The sequence below is a fragment of the Elgaria multicarinata genome, chromosome 6 (assembly GCF_023053635.1).
Source record: "Elgaria multicarinata webbii isolate HBS135686 ecotype San Diego chromosome 6, rElgMul1.1.pri, whole genome shotgun sequence".
NCBI classification, from domain to species: Eukaryota; Metazoa; Chordata; class Lepidosauria; order Squamata; family Anguidae; genus Elgaria; species Elgaria multicarinata.
This window is the reverse complement of record NC_086176.1, coordinates 44,176,116-44,197,351: the sequence shown is the minus strand read 5'-3', so window position 1 is coordinate 44,197,351 and position 21,236 is coordinate 44,176,116. Positions and strand designations below refer to the sequence as shown.

At 43.2% G+C, this 21,236-nt stretch overlaps 1 protein-coding gene across 2 annotated transcripts in view; it reads left to right on the top strand.

Annotated features, from left to right (window-relative positions):
- Window positions 1-953: 953 nt before the first annotated feature.
- DMRT1 (doublesex and mab-3 related transcription factor 1) overlaps window positions 954-21,236 on the top strand; it is a 69,806-nt gene continuing 49,523 nt past the window's right edge. For both annotated transcript variants that reach the window (XM_063128559.1, XM_063128558.1), the window contains exons 1-2: window positions 954-1,277; window positions 7,487-7,673. In XM_063128559.1, the coding sequence (XP_062984629.1) occupies window positions 954-1,277; window positions 7,487-7,673 (511 nt within the window). The remainder of the gene's footprint in view (window positions 1,278-7,486; window positions 7,674-21,236) is intronic.

Genomic DNA, 21,236 nt, shown 5'->3' with positions numbered 1-21,236 from the left:
TCTCGCTCTCAACTGCAGCCGCCTTTCCAGCACCATTAATGCTAAAGCTGAAAGGACGGAGCAGACCGTTGAGAGCCATAAGATTCTGAATGGAACAGAATCTTGTTTCAGCCCAGCCTTCTGCATATCAGCTCGGACGTCTATTGAGTTCAGTGGGGCTTCCTCCCAGGTCAATGTGGCTAGCATGGAGGTCGCAGAAAAGTTCCCCGGGAGTGTGTGACATGAAAGGTGTGCAAAGGAGCCGTCGGTTACTGGCTGCCAAGGGAGTGGGTGCAGGGGCGAAAAAGGAGTCGGATTTCTCTCCCTCGCCCACCGCGACCATACGAGCGGAAAAGGAGGAAGGCGGGTCAACCGGCCTTTCTTTTTTCCCTCCGTCCTCCCTTAAGCCTCAGCTTGCTGTAAAGGGCTTTGCAGCAGTGCACGAGGCCTTTCCCTTTTGCAGCCCCCTCGTGCAAAGGGTGGCTGAGCGCCGGCTGCCACGGTTCTGCATGCCCGCTCCCCCGCGAGGAAGCCCCGGCGGCCTTCAGGTGGGCTTCCCTCCTCCGGAGAACACCCACCGCTCAGGAGCAGGGGGCTCTGGCCGCGGGCTCGGCCTTGCACGTGGGGGGCGGAGCCTGGCTCGGCCTGGCGTCCAGTCCTGCCCCCCGGGAACTTTGTGGCGCCGTTCGCCAGAAGTAGCAAGTTCTGCAAGCCTCCCCCGTGGGGCTCCTTTTGCAAAGCGCCGGCTGTCGGGCCGGACTTTTGCGTGTAGCCGCGGCAGTGTGAGCAAACCCGAGCAAGCGCTTCCAGGCCGAGGGCAGCAGGGGCAACCCCGTCCCGTTCCTGAAAAGTCGAAATCAGCACTGCTTGACCATTAAGGCAGCTACCCGCACCCCCTGGTCTGCTGCCTTTCCCCCCGCTTAGCAAATTCGAACCCCCATTGCCCGATCGGGTCACCCGATCCGAGGGACGCGATGCCCAACGAGTCGTCTTTCAACAAGCCTTCGGCTTCCTCGGAGCATCAAGGCCCGGGGGGTAAAATGGGCACTTTTGGGAAATCCGCCGGGCTGGCAGGAGCTGGAAGCAACGCGGGGGCCCTGAGCCAGAGTCCTGCTGGGAGTAGCGGTACCGCCGCTACCTCGGGGAAAAAATCTCCCCGGCTCCCTAAGTGTGCGCGCTGTCGGAACCATGGCTTCTCCTCGGCGCTGAAAGGGCACAAGCGCTTCTGCGCGTGGAGAGATTGCCAGTGTAAGAAATGCAGCTTGATCGCCGAGAGGCAACGGGTGATGGCCGCCCAGGTGAGCAGCGCTAGTGGAAGCAAGCCACACATAGTGGCCCGGTGGGGGAACGACTAGATGCAGCGGCGCCTGGTTCCCGCGCGATGGTCCTTGTTCGAAACTCGTGGCAGGTTCATCTCCACCACCTTGAGCTTGCGTCGGTTACTTGGCAGCCAGTAACCGACGGCTCCTTTGCACACCTTTCATGCGCCCTTGTCTTTAATACTGAAGAACCTGTCTGCTGAGTTCTTTATTAACCCTCTTAAGGGGATGTTTCGGCTTGTAAAATTAAGGATTCAATGAGAAATTACCAACAGTGCAGCCATGTGCCTATCTACTCAGAAGTGAACCCCATTATGCTCAATGGGACTTTATTTCCCTGTAAGTGTATATAGGATTGCAGCCTAAGGCGGCAATCAATGCTACTTTACCGGGGAGTAAGCCCCATTGGATATCATGTTAACTAAAACACCACCACTCCACCCCAGAGGGAGGGTGGAGGAACTAGTTTGCACATTTTTGTTGAAGATTTCTTTTAAAAAGTAGTGAAAGTTTTAAGATTGAGGAAGTCTGCATATGCATTGTAACACTTTTAAAAAACACAAAGATGTGCAAATCAGGTTTCTTTTGGTTGTGTGTGTGTGTGTGAAATTAAAATGATAACTACCATGTAATTTCTATCTTCTTCCCTCATTTCCTTCCGCCTTTGTATATTCATCAGGATTTTGAGGAATGTGTCCTTTTTGTAGACTAACATTCAACAACTAATGGGTCCTCTTTATTTTCCTGTCACTACTGGTGATGCGGGGGGGGGGGAGAATTTTATTTATTAAAGTTAAGGGTGTAATCCTGTGCAAAAAAAGCCCTACAACTCCTAGACTGGCTGTAGGACATTTTTCTGTCTAAATTTGCTTAGGATCACATCCTAAATGTACACATTTTAAATCTAAAAGTAGAAAGGGGATGATGTGGAGGAAATAATTAAACTCAATTATGACACTGGGCCTAGGGAAGATTTTGCCTTTCACCTTCTAGAAGTAGTATATATGGTTTGTATAGTACAAATATGACTTAATGTGACTTAATTCAAATGGGAAATGTCATTTTGAAGGATGAAAACAATTGAATTCGAATAAACATGAAAACATCCCAAATGTCAGCTTTATTTTATTCAAGAGACACTTCAGGATTTGAGATTCTTGCAACCAGCTTGGCTTTAATAGTTATAGATGCACAAAAATATTTACATTTTTTAGAACAAATAGATCGTTGTTAATGTGCGAACAGGCCCAAGTTCTATCATCTTTTAATACTCAATGTGTGAAATAATTAGTGTGCAAAATAACAGCTTAAAATGTTAAGTTGCAAACTGGTCAATACATAGCTGGCTTTTTAATTCCACATTATAAAGTGGTGATTAAATTAATTCAGTCCTCCCCTTTTTCTGTTCAGAATATTATTTGAATTGATGTGGTGCAAAATTGTTTACAAATGATTTGTAACAAAAAATTTCAAAGTTCCAGATTTTACAGGCTAATATATCAAGAGTTTCAATCACCAGATAACAAATAACCCTTATTCATATCTCAATAAAGCAGAGATTTTTTAAAATGCAACAGGTTTCCTTTCCTATTAACCTTATGTTTCATCTTTGTAGGTAAAAACCAACATTAAAATGAATGGGACTTACCGTAAGTTAGTCATGACTAACTTAAATTCTATTCACTTTCAGTGAGTTTCCATTAAGTAGGACTTACACTTGATTTTACGCTCTTACTAGTAATTATGAACAATTTTTAAAACATGAGTGTTTTAGGATTTTTATTGATGGATACATATATGCCATTTCTGAATTCTTGGAAAGGCAATTGTCACAATAGATCTATATGAATAGGTTCTTCTCATTTCAAAAGGGCTATTCTGTACTAACTGGATTGTAGTCCGCAACTTTATTTATTTATTTATTGCATTTATTTATTTACTGCATTTCCCCCCCCAAGGAACCCAGGGCGACGTACATAATCCTCCTCTCCATTTTATCCTTTCCACAAGAACCCTGTGAGGTGGGTTGGGCTGAGAGTCTGTGAGTGGCCCAAAGTCACCCAGTAGGTTTCCATGACTGAGTGGGGACTAGAACCCGGATCTTGTTTGTTTGTTTTGTTTTGTTTGTTTTTAAATGGATACTGTTGTTTTTGTACTGTTGTTTTTATGTTTTTTATTTTGTATACTTTTTTTAATGTTTACTGTTTTTAACTTTTGTAAACCACCCAGAGAGCTTCGGCTATGGGGTGGTATATAAATGTAATAAATAAATATAAATAAATAAATCTCCTGACTCCCAGTCCAACACTTTAGCCACTACTTCTTCAGCTTAACTGATTGAGTTGCTTGCTGGTTTCTGACACAGAAAGTAAGCACAATGTGCATTTGTACCTACCTTTCCAAACAATGTTAATTTACTACTAGCTGTTCTTCAGTTTTTAACTACCTTCGCTGTAGTCCTATATACACATACCTGGGAGTAAGCTCCACTAGGACTTCTGAGTAAGCAGCATGGCATGTTCATCTCTATACAGTTGCTCTTCTACCTCAGTAGGTACTACATTACTGCTGTTTCTCTTTGCTTTGCTCCCTTGTTAAGAAAGAAGAAAAATAGTGACCATCTCATATTTCCTTGCATTGAGTAAGGGAATATGAAGAAATTCTATTTTTCAGAAGGGTACTCTCTCCAGCAGATCATTCTGGTCTGGAACCGTACTGTTTCTTTTAAGCGTCCCAAAGGAAACGGCAGGATTGTCATGTCAATTTTACACTGATCTTATTTCTGGTCAAATGCAAGTCCCAATTAGCATGTGCTGGCAGTAAGTCAGCAACAGATTGCCAGTAGAAGTGCATCTTTTAAAATACCGAGAAAATATCTCAAAACTTTTCTGTTGCAATGTGGATCTGCCTCTGTGGGGATAGCAGTGAATGCAAAACCCATTCCACTTAAAGCAGTCATGTTTTTTCTTAAGGCATTCCTTTGCAATTGTAAGTTCAAAGGCAAGGGTTTGCAAGTCATGGCTGGATCAGAACCAAAAGCACTCCTTTTAACTGTTCTGGGATTGGGACAGGCTTGAAAAGAAGCCCAGGAGAAAAGTGACTGGCCTGCTGGGAGTTCAGCAAGGAAGGACAGGCAGCTCTGTCCTACTTAGCAGCCTGCTGCATGTCTGCAGGGCAAGCTTGCATGGTTTTTATGCTAGGTGTAGAGAGTTGGTATGGAACAGAACGGTCTGTTTCTTCTCTGCTAGCCAGCTCACTGGCCTGCTCTTAGTTCCTTGTTGCCTTTGGCTGCCAGTGCTTCAATATATGGCTTGTTCGGGATTCAAAATACATCCTGTTAAAACCCACACTTTGGGAAGACATTTGTAAAGTTGTTTTAAGCTCAAGCCTTTTGTAATATTGGCAGTATACAGTTTGCATCTGGTGCCCTGCTTGAGTACAGGTATTGAATGGATTTGGGCGCATGCCGCAGCTCGTGCTGCAGGCGTCAAGTTGAATATACAACTGCCACTTGGTAGTTGTCATGTCTTGCAAATCCTGTCATAACTCTAAAACAGACCATAGGTTATGTGACGGTTCTTTAACCCTCATATAACCCATGTACGTCAGGGTCACATGATATGACAACCCCTAAGCGTGGGTTGCATATTCAGGGTGGCAGCCGCACATGCTGCAACCTCACCGTGAGTTACATGATCCTCGGTACGCTGGCATGTCATGTGAACAGCCCCAATGTGTTCCGTTAAGATTCACAGGCTACAAGACCCACAGGCCTGTAGAAAATTTACAAAATAAATGAAAGGATAAGGACTAATGCAGGCTTTCCCAAGCCCTCCAGATGTGTTGAAAGACAACTCTCATTATCCCCAGCCAGCAAGAATGATGGGAGTTGTAGTCCAACACATTGAATGCTCCAGGCTAAGTAAGGCCGGACTAAGGTTCTTGCAATGTAGAGCTATGAAGGCCGATCCGATGCATGTTTACTCATGATTTACTCCAGGTGAGCACAGATAGGGTTCACAATGAAATCCATGCATGTTTACTGAGAAACAAGCATTCAGTGGGGCTTACTCCCTAGTAAGCATGTTTAAGATTGCAGCCTTAGAGTCATAGATGTGTTTTCAGACCTCAACCCGCCCTCTTTGCTTACCATTTTAAATCATCTTGCTGACAACATATGTGTCCTGTTTAAAACTGGGGATCCTGGCATTTGTCCTGGGGCCTTGCAGGTTACTTCAGATGGCTACGGGAGAGCTAAGTGATAAAAACAGGGAAGCAAGCGAGAGGAGTCCATGCAAGTGATCTTCAGATTGGCTGAAGATAACAAGAATATTGTGTTTGAAAGTAGGAGAAGCAATGAGACTTAAGTGCCTGTTTCTGAAAAAGTCTCCCTCCTTTCACCACCATTTCCTAGAATTCTATAGCTCTAAGAGCAGCTGAATTATATTGCTTAAGTGCATGGTAGTTGTGAAGACCTAGGCTCCCTTGGATCATGGCCTCACTTGCGCAGCCAGCTGCTTTTACAGGTGGACATTTAGGACCTTTCTGTCAGATTTATATGAGGTGATGCTTTCTCCTTCCTTATACGTCACATGCTAAAATGCACAATGGCTTCATGAAGTTCGCATGTTACATCCATCTTTTTTCCTTCGGCCTTGACCTCAGTCTCCGTAGTTGCATTCTGCTCCTTTGGTTTGTCAGCTGAGCTTCTTTCTCTCCGTTTATTTTCATAGCCACGTCAAGCTGCCACGTTTTATTCCAGCAGGGTTCCTGTGTCTTTCACAGAAACATAACAGGCTGAAAATCAACCTCTTGTTTGCCTCGTCACTGCTTCTTCATACCTGTCATGGTGCTGTTAAAGGAGCGGCAACTCTGAACTCAGAGTGAGGAGACCACTACACTTTACATCTGCCTACTTTTAATGCATTAATGCATGGCCTACTTCAGGATTATTCCTCCATTTGCATTGCAGTGGCAGTTTACAGCTAAAGAAAGCTGGTGGGTTGGGATAATTCTTACATTTTCAAGAGGGATCTTCCTGGCTTTAATGTGATTCCTATGGGATAAATGTTCTTTATCTTCTTTTTAAAAACACATTTTATTGTCAATCTTTGATGGACAACCCCACCCCCCAGGATTTAGCTTTCAGATTATTATAGTTCTCATTTTTCTGTTACAGATTTCAGCACAAAAATAACTATAACAGAGCAACCAAAACACAGTGGTACAACTATAGTTCGATTACCAATGAGAATTGAACCAATGATTATTTTTGTGCATACATGACAGGTGGCATTCGTGAAATAAATAAAAGGGTGCCAAATCTTGTCAACTGTATCTCGGCTTGTTTATTATTTTAGAAGCCTAAGTTGGTATGTTAGCTTCTCAGCAATAGCTGTATGCCAAACCATTTGGTACCAAATTCAATTGAAATTGCAGTACTATTTTACCAATGTCTTGCAAAAGCTAAACTTGCTGCAATATTCGGTCTTTATTTTGTATTGCTTTATGCTCTTCCTCAAAAATGCCCAACAAGGCGTAAATGTTCTTTATCTGAGCTGCAATCCTGATTCAGGGGCAGAAGGCTGTACAAAACACAGTACTTGAAGAAATAAATAAACTTCAAGCTACTGTGCAAAAATATCAAATCAAGTACTGCTTGTTCTTGCTACTGCAGGGCTGCATTTCCCAGGGTTCTCTATCTTCCCCTCCACCCTGGCATAGGCCAGATGCTTTGAGTCTGAAAGAGGTGAATTGGATCATGTTTGTTTATAAGCCTCCCGAATAGACCCTTGTGAAAGAACCACACGGATGTCTGAGAATAATTTGCCAATTCCCTGGATTTCAGTATTAGTTTTACCTCTTATTGCACTGTATATGAATCTCTTCCTCAAGAGCCTGGATTTGTTACCAATTTCAGGTGCAATCCAGGATTCACTGAAGCAAAAGAAGTCTTTCTTTGTCTTCAGTGCTGTTGTTGTTGTTAAATCATAGTCCTGAACTTGTTAGGCGATCATAAATTATGAAAGGTTTCTCATAGAGGTGTCCTTTTCATTTCCTTTGCATGTTCTTATCATTAGTTCTATTGAGTTCTCCGTCATATTTTGATGTTAAGTTGTTCTTCCTGCTACTGTTGATGTTGGTGTTCGAAATAGAGAGCAAACGCAGTCCCACCTTCTCATTCCCAGGTTGCGTTGAGAAGGCAGCAAGCTCAAGAGGAAGAGCTGGGCATCAGCCATCCCATCCCTCTGCCCAGCGCCACGGAAATGTATGTTAAGAAAGAGAGCAATGCCAATGGTTCCTGCCTATTGTTAGAAAGCAGCAGCCCACCACAATCCACTACCGCCGGAACTTCATGGCCTGCCTCATCCACAGGTAATGCTATGCAGACTTAAACATCCTTTGCATCTGGAGGAAGAGGAGGAGGAAATGGCTTGTCATGAGTTTCTTAGTTCTAAGGAACCCATAAGATTCCTTAGTACTCAGACTATCTATTATTATTATCATCATCATCATTTGCATTTCTCTACCGCCCATTGCCTGGTTGGTTTTCAAAGATTAAAGTGTTAAAAACAATATGCAAAATTTAAAAACACACAACAGACAGTGCATTCAGAGATAACACTCTAAAAACAACTTTGAGTAGTTAGCCAAATCATAAAAACAAATTGTGGATAGGTTAAAACTCATCACATGCTGCTAAATGCCTGGGAAAAGAGGAAGGTCTTGACTTGGTACTAGGCGGGCCTCAACAGAGAAATCATTCCATAATTGGGGGTGGGTGGGTCGCGCCCTTATTGCTGTCTTCCGATCTTCACTTGGAGTAGGCACCTGGAGGAGGACCTTAGATGTTGAGTGTAGTGTAGCTGAAACCAGATTTGCTTTGCTTTCTAAAAAGGCAGGAGGGCAAATCTATTAATTTTTGGTTTTAATGTTCACAGTGTTGTGCAGCCTTTTTGTTTAACATTTAATTCAGGAGGAGGATGCTGGCTCATACCAGGTCACGTTATGGGTCCATCAAGTCCAAAATTGTTTTCTGTGACAGCATTTCTCCAGGGTTTCCTGCAGAGGTCTTCCCCACCACCTGATTCCTTTACCTGGAGTTGCCAGGGATTGAACCTGGCACTTCCTGCATTCGAAGCATTTGTTCTGTCATTGCACTGTTGCTCCTTCCCACTTACTGAATTGGCGGCTGGTAGATGTGCAGCGAGGGAGTGAGCTCCTGAAAACTGAACAAATGCTGTGCAGTGTGCCTTGATGCTCTTTTCCGGAAAGGGGCATTTGGGTTTGTAATGGCAACAGTTGGAGATTCCAGGTCCCCTAGTCATAGGTAATTTGATTTCTTGTCTTTAAATGCCCAAATTGGCAGATAACCTTAGCTGTATGAGGAGTCACGGATGCTGCATGCACATTCCCCAAAATTTAAAAACCCCAGCCAGGAACCAGGGTTGCATTCACACAACCATAGTCAGACGGTTGCCAATAGCAGCGATAATTTGAGAGGAGAAAGTTTGTATGTGGTGACTGAATGTAGCCCTTTGCTTCCCGAATTGATGTTCAGCTCTAACCCTTACAATCTTACTGTGGAGACACATATATTATGAATAAAAATGAAATTGACTTGCACGTCACCCGTTGATCAAAACAAGAAATAAGAAAGGAGATCTCAGAAAAATCAAAATGTCTCTCCCCCCCCTTCTAAGCAAATTTGTCTTGAACTTGAATAATTCAACCAGGTGGTGGTGGTTTTTTTTTTTTAAGAAGTGAGATTCATTGACACTTGTTTTGTTTACACTTGCAAAATGTGCTGAGACAGTTTTACAATTTGCCAGAAGGTTCCAGAAGTCTCCCTGCCTTTGAAATTGCATCATATATTTACAGTTTGATCCTAAACCTGGCAAAACTAAGGGTTGTACCTAATGTTAATTCTACTTAGAGTAGACTCATTAGACTAATATTCGATAGAATTCTGTATCTGCAGTTCTGTGTATAGTTCACAATCGTTGAACCCAGTAGGACTTACTTTTGAGTAAATAGGCATACGCTGATGTTGGACGTCAGTATACCGCACAGATTCATGAAATGTCAACACTGCAAACTGATTGGAATATGTTTCTCACCTTTGGAAGTTGCCATGACATCCTATCATTTCCAACGGCATTGTTGGTTAAGAAAAGGGAAAAAAGATGGCTGTCCCAATGTTCATGATGTAGCATAGTTCCCATTGAGCCATTCAGTTGACAGTGAAGACCTTCACTGGGCTGCTGCTTATTGCAGCGCTGCTGTTATTTGAAATGACGGCAAAGCTCTCTTTTTTCAGTAAAAGGAACAGCCATGTGTATCATGTTAAGCCGCTGCTGCCACCACTGAAAAATATTAGCATTTTTTGTCCAGTGTCCAAATAGCATTTTTTTTGAAAAAATAATCAGAGGCTGTTTTATCCCCAAAAGTGACAAAAATAATTTGTCCAAATACTTGACCCAGATATTGTAAATTACTTTCCATTGCCTTTAGTATCTCAAAATGGCACCTGTATGGTAGACTGATTTAAATTTGATTAGTTAATCTGTTCAGAGGCAGATGATTAATGTCCTTTAAGTATTTGACAAGCTTTGCTTGATATACATGTATCTTCTTGCAAATAGACATTAATGGATTGTATCCAATGTAAGTCCTACTTAGTCTAACTTTCAGAGGGTCTACTCTAACATTGTATATGACCCATTGGATACAACCCAGTATGTTTTAAGATGCAAGTAAGAGACTCCAGAGATTGGCCATGTAATTTTACAAGGAAGGCTTCAGTCCTGCACACACATACCTGGAAATATCTCCATTGAATATCATGTAACTTGCTTCTGAGTAAACATGCATAGGGGTTGCGGTGTAACAGAAACCAATTCTGCTCAAAAAAGGCATAATTTTATTTATACTGTGACCCATCTCTATTCTTTTTTATTTATTAACAAGATATTTTTTGTCAGTCCTTGAAACAATGAAGATGGATAGCTTTTGCTGGAGCCTTTTTGAAGTAATGACTTTCAAGATCAGTAAAAGCTTAACTGTAAACATTTTTCTACAATGGGTTTATAGAGCACCATTTCTTAACTGGTCAAATAAAGTCTCTCCCCCTCCCAAGTAGTTTAGACAATTCTTATTTATAGGCTACAGGATAGGGTGTAGACCTTTACAGATGTGATTCAATTCCAGCGAATAATAAGGCAGGAATGAGTTCTAGAATATTAGTCATGAATAGAAATGAGTGCATGCCACAACTTGACTTAGGCTACAATGCTTATGTTGAAATGCAGTGCAATGTGTGAGAACTTTTGCTAGCATACAGGGAATTCACTCGTTTGCACCCTCCCTGTTCTTTAGCACTTTTTATTTCAGTTCGACTTACTTTCCAATAAATGGTTAAGGGTCAAAATTGAAGGCCTTTTTAATTGTCTATATACAGCCAACTACATTTTAAGGGACAGCACTGAATGTAATCCATTCTCCATCACGTCTTCCAAAGTGCTGCTGTGCAGGTAGCATTCTAAGATCTAATTTATTATTTATGTATTTATTTCTAAAATGTATAAATTGCTCTTCATCCTCAAGAGATCTCAGGGTAGTGTAAAAACGTTTAAACAAATAATCATTGCTCATTCCAGGACCAGTAGAGTGTCACCAGTAACAGCGCACAAGCAGGCCTTCTCGGTAGTGGCACCTACCCTCTGGAGCACCCTTGTATGCGTTGTTCCAGAGCCAAAAAATGTTATGAGCTTCCGATGGCTCTTGAAGACATTTGTTTAAACAGGCTCACTAGATTATGACACTGCTTCATTTTGTAATATTTTAAATTATTTGTTATTTTGTATTCTTGTGCTGTTTTTCTATTGGTTTTCTATTGTGTTATATATGCATTGTGATCCAGTTATTTTTGGATATTAAGCGGGATACAAGTAGTATGTGTAAATAAATGAACCCAATTTAAAACCCATAGAATTACACATTAGAAGACAAATAAAAACAGCAATTATTCAACCAGCAAGTAGAATACAACAAAACACAATCATCAATTTGGTTTAAAAATAAATTAAATTGTGAAATTCTAAAATGTTAAAATGCTTTGGCCAAAATAAAGTTTTAATTTGGTGCTAAAACACACACCCAAAGTTATTGCCAATTGTATTTCTTTTGGGAGGGCATTCCAAAGCCGGGGAGCCACCACAGAGAAGTCCAGCTGCTTTGTAAATGCCTCCCAGGGATGGTATTTGGAGAACGGCCTCTGGCAAAGATCTTAGTGGATAGGCGAGATAGTATGAGATAAGGCAGACCTTCAGGCTGCTTTATGCAATACACTTCTAGCAAGTGTCTGTTAACAGATCTACAACTCCGTTTTTTGCATGATCCCTTGAAAAGAAGTCCCACTGATTTCAAGGGAAGAACCCCCCCCCCCCACACACAAAAAAAATCTGCACACAGGGATTGAAGCCTCTGCAGATGGCAGAATTTGATGGGAAGGGGACAGTTTGTGCCTAATTCTTCACCCTGCCCCAGGAAATTTGAACATTCACCATTATTGTTCAGAATGTTCTTTAAAGGTCTGTGGGGTCAGATTTCCTCTTTGACATCTCCATAGAGCGGCAGGTTCATTTTTCCTTGTGAGATTCCCCCCCCCCCCGGGCGGTATAGCAGTTTTTCTTTCAAACTTCATCGCACTGTACATGGTTTACAGAGAGAGGAATAGGGTGTGAAGGAGCCACACAAATCATACAAGGTACCAGAAAAGTCTTTTTCTCTCTGTATCCATTTTATTGGCAGGTCAGAAATATTACGGCACATTGAGAGGCCAGAGACAATTTTTCAAACCTCTGGTGACACGCCGTTCTTCAAAAAAAGCAAGGAAAAGAGGGGGAAAAGAGCTGCTGTGCTTTGCCAGCGTGCTCCCACCTCATTGCAGGTCTTTGGCACATGGATTATTTTTGAGTGCAGGGCAGGAATAGGAAAAGGGGTATTAGAACCTGAGCTTTGGAGAAAACATTTACTTCCAAATATGTACGCTTAGGGTTGCACCCTAAATGTGTCACAATTCATGATGATTAAGCCAAAATAAAGGCAGCCTGGAGAAGTTACATGGTAGATTTGGAAAGCTAAATAAATAAATACATATGAGTTTTTAACTGATTCCATAATAGTTGTTTTAAATGGATATTGTTGTTTTTATGCTTTTGTTGGTTTTACATTTTTGTATATTTGTTTTTAATGCTCACTGATTTTAACCTTTGTAAATACAAAAAAAGGGAAACACTAAAGAATGTTCAAACTATCGGACAGTGGCACTTATTTCACATGCCCGTAAGGTAATGCGCAAGATCCTGCAAGGTAGACTCCAGCAATTCATGGAGCGACAATTGCCAGATGTACAAGCTGGGTTTAGAAAAGGCAGAGGAACTAGAGACCAAATTGCCAATATCTGCTGGATAATGGAGAAAGCCAGGGTGTTCCAGAAAAACATCTATTTCTGTTTTATTGACTATTCTAAAGCCTTTGACTGTGTAGATCATGACAAATTGTGGCAAGTTCTTGGTGGTATGAGGATACCAAGTCATCTTGTCTGCCTCCTAAGGAATCTGTATATCGACCAAGTAGCAACGATAAGAACAGACCATAGAACAACGAACTGGTTTAAGATTAGGAAAGGAGTATGGCAGGGTTGTATACGCTCACCCTACCTATTCAACTTGTATGCGGAATACATCATATGACGTGCTGGGCTTGACGAATCCAAGGCTGGAGTTAAAATTGTGGGAAGAAACATTAACAGTCTCAGATATGCAGATGATACCACTTTGATGGCTGAAAGCGAGGAGGAGCCTTTTGACGAAGGTGAAAGAAGAAAGTGCAATAGCTGGGTTGCAGTTAAACCTCAAAAAAACCAAGATTATGGCAACCAGCTTGATTGATAACTGGCAAATAGAGGGAGAAAACGTGGAGGCAGTGACAGTCTTTGTATTTCTGGGCGCAAAGATTACTGCAGACCCTGACTGCAGCCAGGAAATCAGAAGACGTTTACTTCTTGGGAGGAGAGCAATGACAAATCTTGAAGATTTGTCGTGAAGACCCATGGACTCGCCAGGTGTGCTGTCTCCCTGGAGCACAGATTAGAGATGTGACTGAAGGGTTACCGAAGCTCATAAAGCCCACGGACACATACCCCTTTCTTCTCATCCATGTGGGAACAAATGATGTCGCCAAGCAGAGCTACAAAGAAATCATTTCAGACTTTGAAGTTCTGGGAAGGAAACTGAAGAACTTTGGGGCCCAGATAGTTTTCTCATCCATCCTCCCGGTTCTTGGAAGAGGATTAGAAAGGGAAAGAAAAATACTCCGGATGAACGACTGGCTTCGAAAGTGGTGCCGTCGTGAGAGTTTTGGATTCTGGGACCACGGGCTACGCTACTTGGAACATGGACTGCTGCAAGGGATGGGTTGCACCTCACAAGGGCTGGAAAGAATGAGTTCGGCCACAGCATGAAGAACTTCATCAGGAGGGCTTTAAACTGAATCTTGCGGGGGTGGGAGACGTAAATTTTGAGGCAACAATGGATGAAGGCCAATGCACCACAGTACAGAGAACAGCTCCAACAGAGTCCCAAAATAGTGTCTGCAACAAGGTACGAACAAAGCCAGACTATAAAACACATGGTCTTCGATGTCTATATACTAATGCCCAGAGCATGGGAAACAAACAGAATGAACTTGAACTCTTATTACATGAAGGCAAATACGACTTGATAGGTATAACTGAAACTTGGTGGGATGACTCCCATGACTGGAAAATAGCAATTGAAGGATATAACTTGTTCAAAAAGAACAGAAGAAATAGAAAGGGAGGTGGAGTTGCACTATATGTTAAAAATACCTATCCCTGCACAGAAATACAGGCGGATGAGATTGGGAGCCCCGTCGAGAGCGTCTGGATTAAAATAAATGGGGCTAGGAATAAAAAGAATATGATAATCGGAGTCTACTACCGACCACCCAATCAAGGAGAAGACGAGGATGAAACTTTTGAGAAACAAATTGCCAGTGTTTCAAGGAAGTGTGATGTAGTAGTGATGGGGGACTTCAATTACCCTGATATCTGTTGGGAGACCATTACTGCCAAAAGCGGCCCTTCCAAGAAATTCCTGACATGTATGGGTGATAACTTTCTCCTACAGAAAGTGGTGGAAGGAACTAGAGGGTCAGCAATCCTTGACTTGTTATTGACCAATAGGGATGACTTAGTGGATAAAGTGGCAGTTACGGGAACTCTGGGGGAAAGTGACCACGTCATACTTGAATTCTTGATTATGAAGGAGACAAAAGTCGAGCGTAGCCATACACGTACTCTGGATTTTAGGAAAGCTGATTTTAATAAACTCAGAACTATAATAAGTAAGGTCCCGTGGCAAGGGAGCCTAAAAAGAAAAGGAGTGCAGGATGGGTGGGAGTATCTAAAAAATGAAATTTTAAAGGCACAGTTACAAACAATTCCAACAAGGAGAAAAGATAGAAGACAACAGAGGAAACCAATGTGGCTCCACAAAAAGCTTATTGATGAACTGAAAACAAAAAGGGATACATATAGGAAGTGGAAGGAAGGCCAGGCTACAAAAGAAGAGTACAGACAAGTGGCGCAGAAGTGCCGAAATGGCGTCAGGAAGGCTAAAGCTGTGAATGAGCTGAGATTAGCGAGGGATGCTAAAAGCAATAAAAAGGCTTTCTTCAGATACGTGAGTAGTAAAAGACAGAGGAAAGAAATGGTGGTTCAACTGCTTAATGAGGATGGCAAATTGATAACAGAAGACAAACAAAAGGCTGAAGTGCTCAATTCCTACTTTGCCTCGGTCTTCTCCCAAAAGCGGATCTATGACCCCCCTGGAAAAAGTGAAGCAGAAGTTGAGGGGGCAGGATTGCAGTTTGAGATTGATAAACAAATGGTCAAAGAACACCTAATTTCCTTGAATGAGTTCAAATCCCCAGGGCCCGATGAACTGCATCCAAGAGTAATGAAGGAGCTAGCGGAAGAACTCTCAGAACCTTTGTCTATTATCTTTGCAAAATCATGGAAGACGGGTGAGGTGCCGGACGACTGGAGGAGGGCTAACGTTGTCCCTATCTTCAAAAAGGGCAAAAAGGAGGAACCTGGGAACTACAGACCAGTCAGCCTGACATCCATCCCTGGGAAAATTCTGGAGCAGATTATAAAGAAGTCAATCTGTAAACACCTTGAAATCAATGCAGTGATTACTAGAAGCCAACATGGATTTGTCAGGAACAAATCCTGTCAGACTAATTTGATCTCATTTTTTGATAGGATAACCTCCCTTGTGGACTGTGGGAATGCTGTGGATGTCATATATCTTGACTTCAGCAAAGCTTTTGACAAAGTACCACATGACATTCTGATTAACAAACTAGCTAAAAGTGGGCTAGATGGAACAACTATTAGATGGATCCACAGTTGGCTACAGAATCGGACTCAAAGAGTACTTATCAATGGAACCTTCTCAAACTGGGGAGAGGCAACGAGTGGGGTGCCGCAGGGCTCAGTCCTGGGCCCAGTGCTCTTCAACATTTTTATTAATGATTTGGACAAGGAGGTGCAGGGAACGCTGATCAAATTTGCAGATGACACCAAATTGGGTGGGATAGCTAATACCCTGGAAGACAGAAACAAACTTCAAAGTGATCTTGATAGGCTGGAGTGCTGGGCTGAAAACAACAGAATGAAATTTAATAGGGATAAATGCCAAGTTCTACATTTAGGGAATAGAAACCAAATGCACAGTTACAAGATGGGGGACACTTGGCTCAGCAATACTACAAATGAGAAAGATCTTGGAATTGTTGTAGATCACAAGCTGAATATGAGCCAACAGTGCGATATGGCTGCAAGAAAGGCAAATGCTATTTTGGGCTGCATTAATAGAAGTATAGCTTCCAAGTCACGTGAGGTACTGGTTCCTCTCTATTCGGCCCTGGTTAGGCCTCATCTAGAGTATTGCGTCCAGTTCTGGGCTCCACAATTCAAGAAGGACGCAGACAAGCTGGAGCGTGTTCAGAAGAGGGCAACGAGGATGATCAGAGGTCTAGAAACAAAGCCCTATGAAGAGAGACTGAAAGAACTGGGCATGTTTAGCCTGGAGAAGAGAAGATTGAGGGGAGACATGATAGCACTCTTCAAATACTTAAAAGGTTGTCACACAGAGGAGGGCCAGGATCTCGTCTCGATTCTCCCAGAGTGCAGGACACGGAATAACGGGCTCAAGTTAAAGGAAGCCAGATTCCGGCTGGACATCAGGAAAAACTTCCTGACTGTTAGAGCAGTGCGACAGTGGAATCAGCTACCTAGGGAGGTTGTGGGCTCTCCCACACTAGAGGCATTCAAGAGACAGCTGGACAAGCATCTGTCAGGGATGCTTTAGGGTGGATTCCTGCATTGAGCAGGGGGTTGGACTCGATGGCCTTGTAGGCCCCTTCCAACTCTGCTATTCTATGATTCTATGATTCTATGATAAAATAGTTAAGAGCAGAGACACCACACTGACAACAAAGGTCTGCATAGTTAAAGAAATGGTATTCCCCGTAGTAACCTATGGCTGCGAGAGCTGGGGGGGATCCGCACGTCGCTCCCAGAGCGCTTCTATGCGACCCCAGAGCACCCTGAAAACGATAGTCTGACTTCCCTGTAAAAGAAACGAGGAAGAGCTGTCCATGCCACCACCGCCACCGCCTACGACGAGGAGAGCTCTCCGCCAGAGAGGAGAGCTCGGCAAAAGAAGGCGGGTTAGAGAGCTTCTTCCGTTCTTCACCCCGCCTTCTTTTGCCGAGCTCTCCTCTCCGGCGGAGAGCTCTCCTCGGCGGCGGCGGCGGCATGGACGGCTCTTCCTCGTTTCTTTTACAGGGAAGTCAGACTATCGTTTTCGGGGTGCTCTGGGGTCGCATAGAAGCGCTCTGGGAGCGACGTGCGGATCCCCCCCTGGACCATAAGGAAGGCTGGGCGAAGGAAGATAGATGCTTTTGAACTGTGGTGTTGGAGGAAAATTCTGAGAGTGCCTTGAACTGCAAGAAGATCAAACCAGTCCATACTCCAGGAAATAAAGCCAGACTGCTCACTTGAGGGAATGGTATTAAAGGCAAAACTGAAGTACTTTGGCCACATAATGAGAAGACAGGATACCCTGGAGAAGATGCTGATGCTAGGGAAAGTGGAAGGCAATAGGAAGAGGGGCCGACCAAGGGCAAGATGGATGGATGATATTCTGGAGGTGACAGACTTGACCTTGGGGGAGCTGGGGGTGGCAACAGCCGACAGAAAGCTCTGGCGTGGGCTGGTCCATGAAGTCACAAAGAGTCGGAAGCGACTGAACGAATAAACAGCAACAAACCGCCCAGAGAGCTTTGTAAACCGCCCAAAGAATTGACATTTTGTAAATGTGTGACTAGATTAAGAAATTAGAGGTTTCACTTATTGCTAGTTTCCTTCTTGGCTACGTTAATTATGCTTGATGGAAATAAGCCAGTATTTATATATTGAGATATGTACAGGATAGTGTTCTTTAATTCTGCCAGGTAGTTCTTTGGCTAGGGTCAGAAATTGGGATGATGTACAAATGTACGTTCCTTCATTCTTGTTTGTTTGCTGTCTGCAGTTTATGCTTCAATAGTCAGATCTTCCAACTACTTAAAAAAAAATCTTAGTTTAAAAAATGGTTATGGGATGGAGTAGCTGTTTAAAGTAAGAATGCTTGGTGGGGGGAGTTAGCATGTAACCGCATATTGGATGTACAAATCATGATGTGCATTTTCCAGCAAATGTTGAATCAAAGAACTTCCTGGATTTTTATTTTATTTATTTTGGTTGGGGGTGCGAATCCAATGCCTATTATCTTAAAAATTCTTCTGGTAGGCAGTTACAATCATTGTGGGACTTGTGTCCGATATGCACATGAGGAATTGCTGGTTTTGAAAAGAGAAAACAGAACTTGCCACAATCATTTGTGCCCTGGTTACATCCAGTCTAGACTACCGCAATGTACTCTGCTTGGGGCTGCCTTTGAAGATGGTTCGGAAGCTTCAGGTCATGCAGAATCCAGCTGCTGGGTTGTTTGTGGCAACCAAGTGATTTGAGCAAATAACACCGATTCTATACTGGCTTTCCTGTTTAGAGCTCTGGTGTTTAGCTTTAAATGGGTTGATAACTTCAGGTTTCTGGAGGACTGTCTGCACCTTTCTGCACCACTCCAATTTTAAAAATGGGCTGCACCTTGTTCACATGCCTGCTATTAAGGTCCATCAGGTCAGTGGACACAAAAGACAGGCCTGTTATTGCTTGTGGCAGTAACGTCCTTCCACTGGATGTGCATCTGGCTCCACTTTTGACTTTTTAAGCAGGCCTTAAAGACTTGATTGCTTTGATCTGCTTTTAACTGAATAATGATACTGGTCTATATTTTTAAGCTGTAGGGTTTTTTAACTTGTCATTTTATTTATTATGTTAAAACCTTTTGCTTGAACTGTTTAATGGATTGCTGGACTAGAGTGATTTTTTTAGGCTGCTTTAAAATATATATATTATATATATATTTTAGACTGTTTTATTATTTTATTTAACTGCCATGGCTTCTTGCCATGAAAAGCAGTATAAAAATAATTCAGTAATAAAATAAATAAAAATTTATTTAACTTGATTAAATAAAATAAATAAAATAGCATGTCAGCAATTTCCCTGGCACATACATATCTAGGGTAGAAGGCTTCTAGCACAGTTCTCTTCTCTCTGATGCTCAGCGCATTCGGAATTGGTACATGCTGTTCCGTTCCTCAGTCTTTTAATCAGCTCCTCGAAGACACTGGTCTAACAGTACCTGGATGACAAAATGTACTAGGCCTTAGCTTTAAAGTCACAGGGTTGTCAGGCCAAGGTAAAGTTTATAATAATAAATGACAAAACCAGAGAGGTGGCTTTGCCTACTCTCTCTCTCTAGCATTCTTGAAAATGTACTTTGGAATACAGCATAGAGCTTTTTGACTTTCTCATTATGAAAGGGGGGGGCATAGATAAACCTGAGTAGATCAAGATACAGGTGACAAAAATGATGTACAGCTTGTAGAAAAGGAGACTAAGGGTGGATATAACACTCTATAAATATTTGAGAGGTAATAATATGAAGGAGGGGGAGGGATTATTTACAGTGCTTGAGGCAGCATAACAAAGAGCGATGGCTTGAAACTAAAAAAATACAAGGGAAATAATTAAATTAGGGGACACTTCCTTTCTTAACCAGAAGTGCAATTAGGCAGTCGGATGGCCTGAAAAAGGACAAGGCAGTTCTTCAAGCATCATTGACAGAGGGATTTAAGAGAATTGCTTAGGGCCGTGCTGAAGACAACACTTTATCCCTGCTGAGGTGATTTATATTAGAAGGCTAAGGGCCTAACTACACGCTACTTTCATGATGTGGTTAGCACTGTGGATTTTAAAAAATTAAATACCAGGTATTGGGTGAGTGGGGTCGGCATTGTCCTCAGGAACACAGTGTACAGGGAGGGAAAGTTTAAGCTTTTTATCTCCAGTTACAGTATGGGTGAAAATTGCCAAACAACCCTTATGTGGCAGTTGACATTGGAGAAAATGCTCCCACTAGTGCCCATGGGACTTTTTCTCCCTAATGTTGATTGTTGCCAGTGCTTTTATAGTCTGTAAAAAGTTTTCTATTTCATATGTTCATTAGTGACAATGGACGGATGCCAGTTGCAAATACAGTATTAGGCAAGCATGGCCGTTTCAAAGTCCTTACAGTGTTCCAGGCCTAAGCAACTCCCTGCTCCCTAGGGGCAAATTGAACACGCCTGAGCCTGGAGTTTTGTGGCCGAGCTGGGATGGAGGACGCTGCAGGAACTGCAGCAGAAGTAAGCACCTTCTGCCCTCCCTCTCATTGGCAGCCAAGATCACTGTCCGCTGGCTGCACATCTGCCATGGGTGGCAGTAGTGGGCTGGGCTGGGCTGGGCTGGGCTGGCAGAAAACTCTTCCTCACCTGCCTCCCAGCCTTGTTTCCTCTTTGTTGGCTGGCTGGGTTTGTGGCCTGAGGCCTTAGCTAGACTACGGGTTAGCCCAGGCTGATACCCGGGATCGCCCCTGTGCATCCAGATGACGCACAGGGGATCCCAGGCTCAGGCAGGGGTCAACCCTCCCTTACCCCGGGGTAACAGGCACCACTTTTAGCCCAGTATTTCCCACGGCCTTGGGCTGAGCCCGAGACCGAGAGCATGTAGACCGTTCTGCCACTTTCCCCAGCTACCGCAATCACTTGCAAGTAGCCGGGAAAAGCAGCGGACGGGACGCAGCACTCCTCAGGAACACTGTCGCCATCAGGGCTAGGGTGGGGGGAGCAGGGAAAGCCATTAATTTTTTTAAAAAAACCACTTACCTGAGCGCACAAGCATTCGTGCGCATGGCCCCTTTAAGACAAAAAAAATGGCAGACGCGACCTGACCTCGTTACGCCTGAGGTGTAGACCACGTCAAGAGCCCGCTCTCACCACCGGATTATCAGGTAGGTCTAGCAAAGGCCTGAGAAACAGGTATCTGAGGCATTTGCAGTGAGGGCGTCTCCCTTCTTGACAGCAGCCCACCTTGGAGAGCTTGGCCGCTAGTATTTCTGGGCTTGCGCTCGCTCCCTGCGTCCCCCCTCCAGACTTCACCCAACCTGCCACAGTGATGTTAGCACTGGAAAGAAGTTGCCCAGGGGTTGTTGAAGCCCCTGCCAATAAGCAGCATGGAAGCAGCCTGAGCTAATTGTGAGATGCATGGGGAGTAGAGACCAGGGGCAATTAATTGTGCCCAATATTTTAATTAAGCCTAAGAATTTTAATTGGTGAATTGACTTGATTAATAAT